Source organism: Sinocyclocheilus grahami, unplaced genomic scaffold, assembly GCF_001515645.1.
Source record: "Sinocyclocheilus grahami isolate Dianchi unplaced genomic scaffold, SAMN03320097.WGS_v1.1 scaffold736.1, whole genome shotgun sequence".
In the NCBI taxonomy this organism is placed as follows: domain Eukaryota; kingdom Metazoa; phylum Chordata; class Actinopteri; order Cypriniformes; family Cyprinidae; genus Sinocyclocheilus; species Sinocyclocheilus grahami.
This window is the reverse complement of record NW_015505915.1, coordinates 31248-32876: the sequence shown is the minus strand read 5'-3', so window position 1 is coordinate 32876 and position 1629 is coordinate 31248. Positions and strand designations below refer to the sequence as shown.

Sequence of the window (1629 nt, the reverse complement as noted above, 5' to 3'; positions counted from 1 at the left end):
ATCTTCTTTGCTCAGATTATGCATTCCCATATAATCTGATATATATATATATATATATATATATATATATATATATATAATCCATATATATATATATATATATATATATATATATATATATATTTATGGCATTAAAAATTATTTAAATGTCATTAAAAAGCATTAAATTATATTTGATGATACCTGCAGAAACCCTGTCACAATCAAATTATGAGCTAGAATTATGAGCAAAAACAAATTTTCCTTTATTTTACTTTCCAGGCTATTTCATGGATCATGCTGTAAATTTGAAGGATTTACCTGTCAGGTAAAAATATGCCTGCCTGAATACTACATTAAGTTGTTCATTAACTGCTCCATGTATAAAATAAGCCTATTATTCATAAGATAAACTATTTATTTTATGTTCTAGGACAGTCTGTAGTAGCACATGCTATCGAGCAGAAACAGATACTGGCAGAGAGCCCTGGGGTCTCTATAGAGTTCATCATTTTAACAAGGTAATCAGAAAACAAATGGTAGCATTGAAAATAAAGAACGTGAAAGAAAAATACAACATTTGTGTTGTGATTCACTGTCCATGTCAAGATCAATGTAAATATAGTACAATGAACATTGTGTGTTACCTTTTTAGGATGTTTACTATGTTTACATTCATGCAGGTTGAAATGTTCGGTGTGACTTCGAATGAAACGGGAGAGGAGAGTTCCCAATTGTTGGATGAATTTGTCATGTTACAGAAGGAGATTTTCTCTTCCCTGAAACTTCATTTCAGGTCTACAGTCTAACCAATGTTCCATCAGTAACCATCATCAATATACCACATAGCATGTCACGTGTTGCTAATTGATAGTCATTTTCTTTCATTTTTATGGTATTCTACTCTAAATTCAATAAATTCAATAAAATAGAAGTATAGCATTTTTTTTTATTTAAAGGGGTCATATGATGCAATTTCAAGTTTTCCTTTCTCATTGGAGTGTTACAAGCTGATTGTGCATAGATAAGATCCCTGAAGTTGCAAAGACTAAAGTCTCAAAACCAAAGAGATATTCTTTATCAAAGTTAAGACTCTGCCACCCCCCCTAAAACGGCTCATTCTAACACACCCCCACATATCTACCTCACTGTGTGGAAATATTTGCAAAATGCCGCCCAAATGTGCACGCAAAGAAAGAAGGCGTGGTTTCAGTAACCGCAGTTAGTGTTGAAGCAGCCATGTCAGGGAGACGCTGTGTGTTTCTAGGCCAAAGCGAAAGCACTTTATTTGGCCTTCCAAAAGTAGATGCATTTAGTAATCTTTAAGATGACTTGCAACAGAACAGCAATGCATTTTATGGACGACCGTTTCGTGAACCTAGGAGAGGAGGTAATTCTGACTTTGCTATGACAATCTGGCGCTTCTGAATCAGCTACTGTTTTGTTATTAGTTTAAGTATTTGCTATTGACTGTTCAAATGTGGAGTTTTGCGCATCGTGTGTGTGCGAGCGAGAAAGAGAGCGAGAGAGAGAGAGCGCGAGAGTGAGCGAGAGAGAGAGAGGGGCGGGAGGTCACATCACAGTGGAGTCAGCTGTCTTAACCGTGGCTTGTGTACTGCAAACACATATTCATCACTGTGTCTGTCACGA

The 1629-nt window shown here is 35.7% G+C and overlaps 1 protein-coding gene across 1 annotated transcript in view; it reads left to right on the top strand.

The window, feature by feature from the left end:
• The window catches only part of LOC107560618 (serine--tRNA ligase, mitochondrial), a 13005-nt gene that overhangs the window by 9616 nt on the left and 1760 nt on the right, over positions 1-1629 (top strand). Inside the window, exons 9-11 of the mRNA XM_016244850.1 lie at positions 262-307; positions 413-500; positions 663-775. Of these exons, the coding sequence (XP_016100336.1) occupies positions 262-307; positions 413-500; positions 663-775 (247 nt within the window). The remainder of the gene's footprint in view (positions 1-261; positions 308-412; positions 501-662; positions 776-1629) is intronic.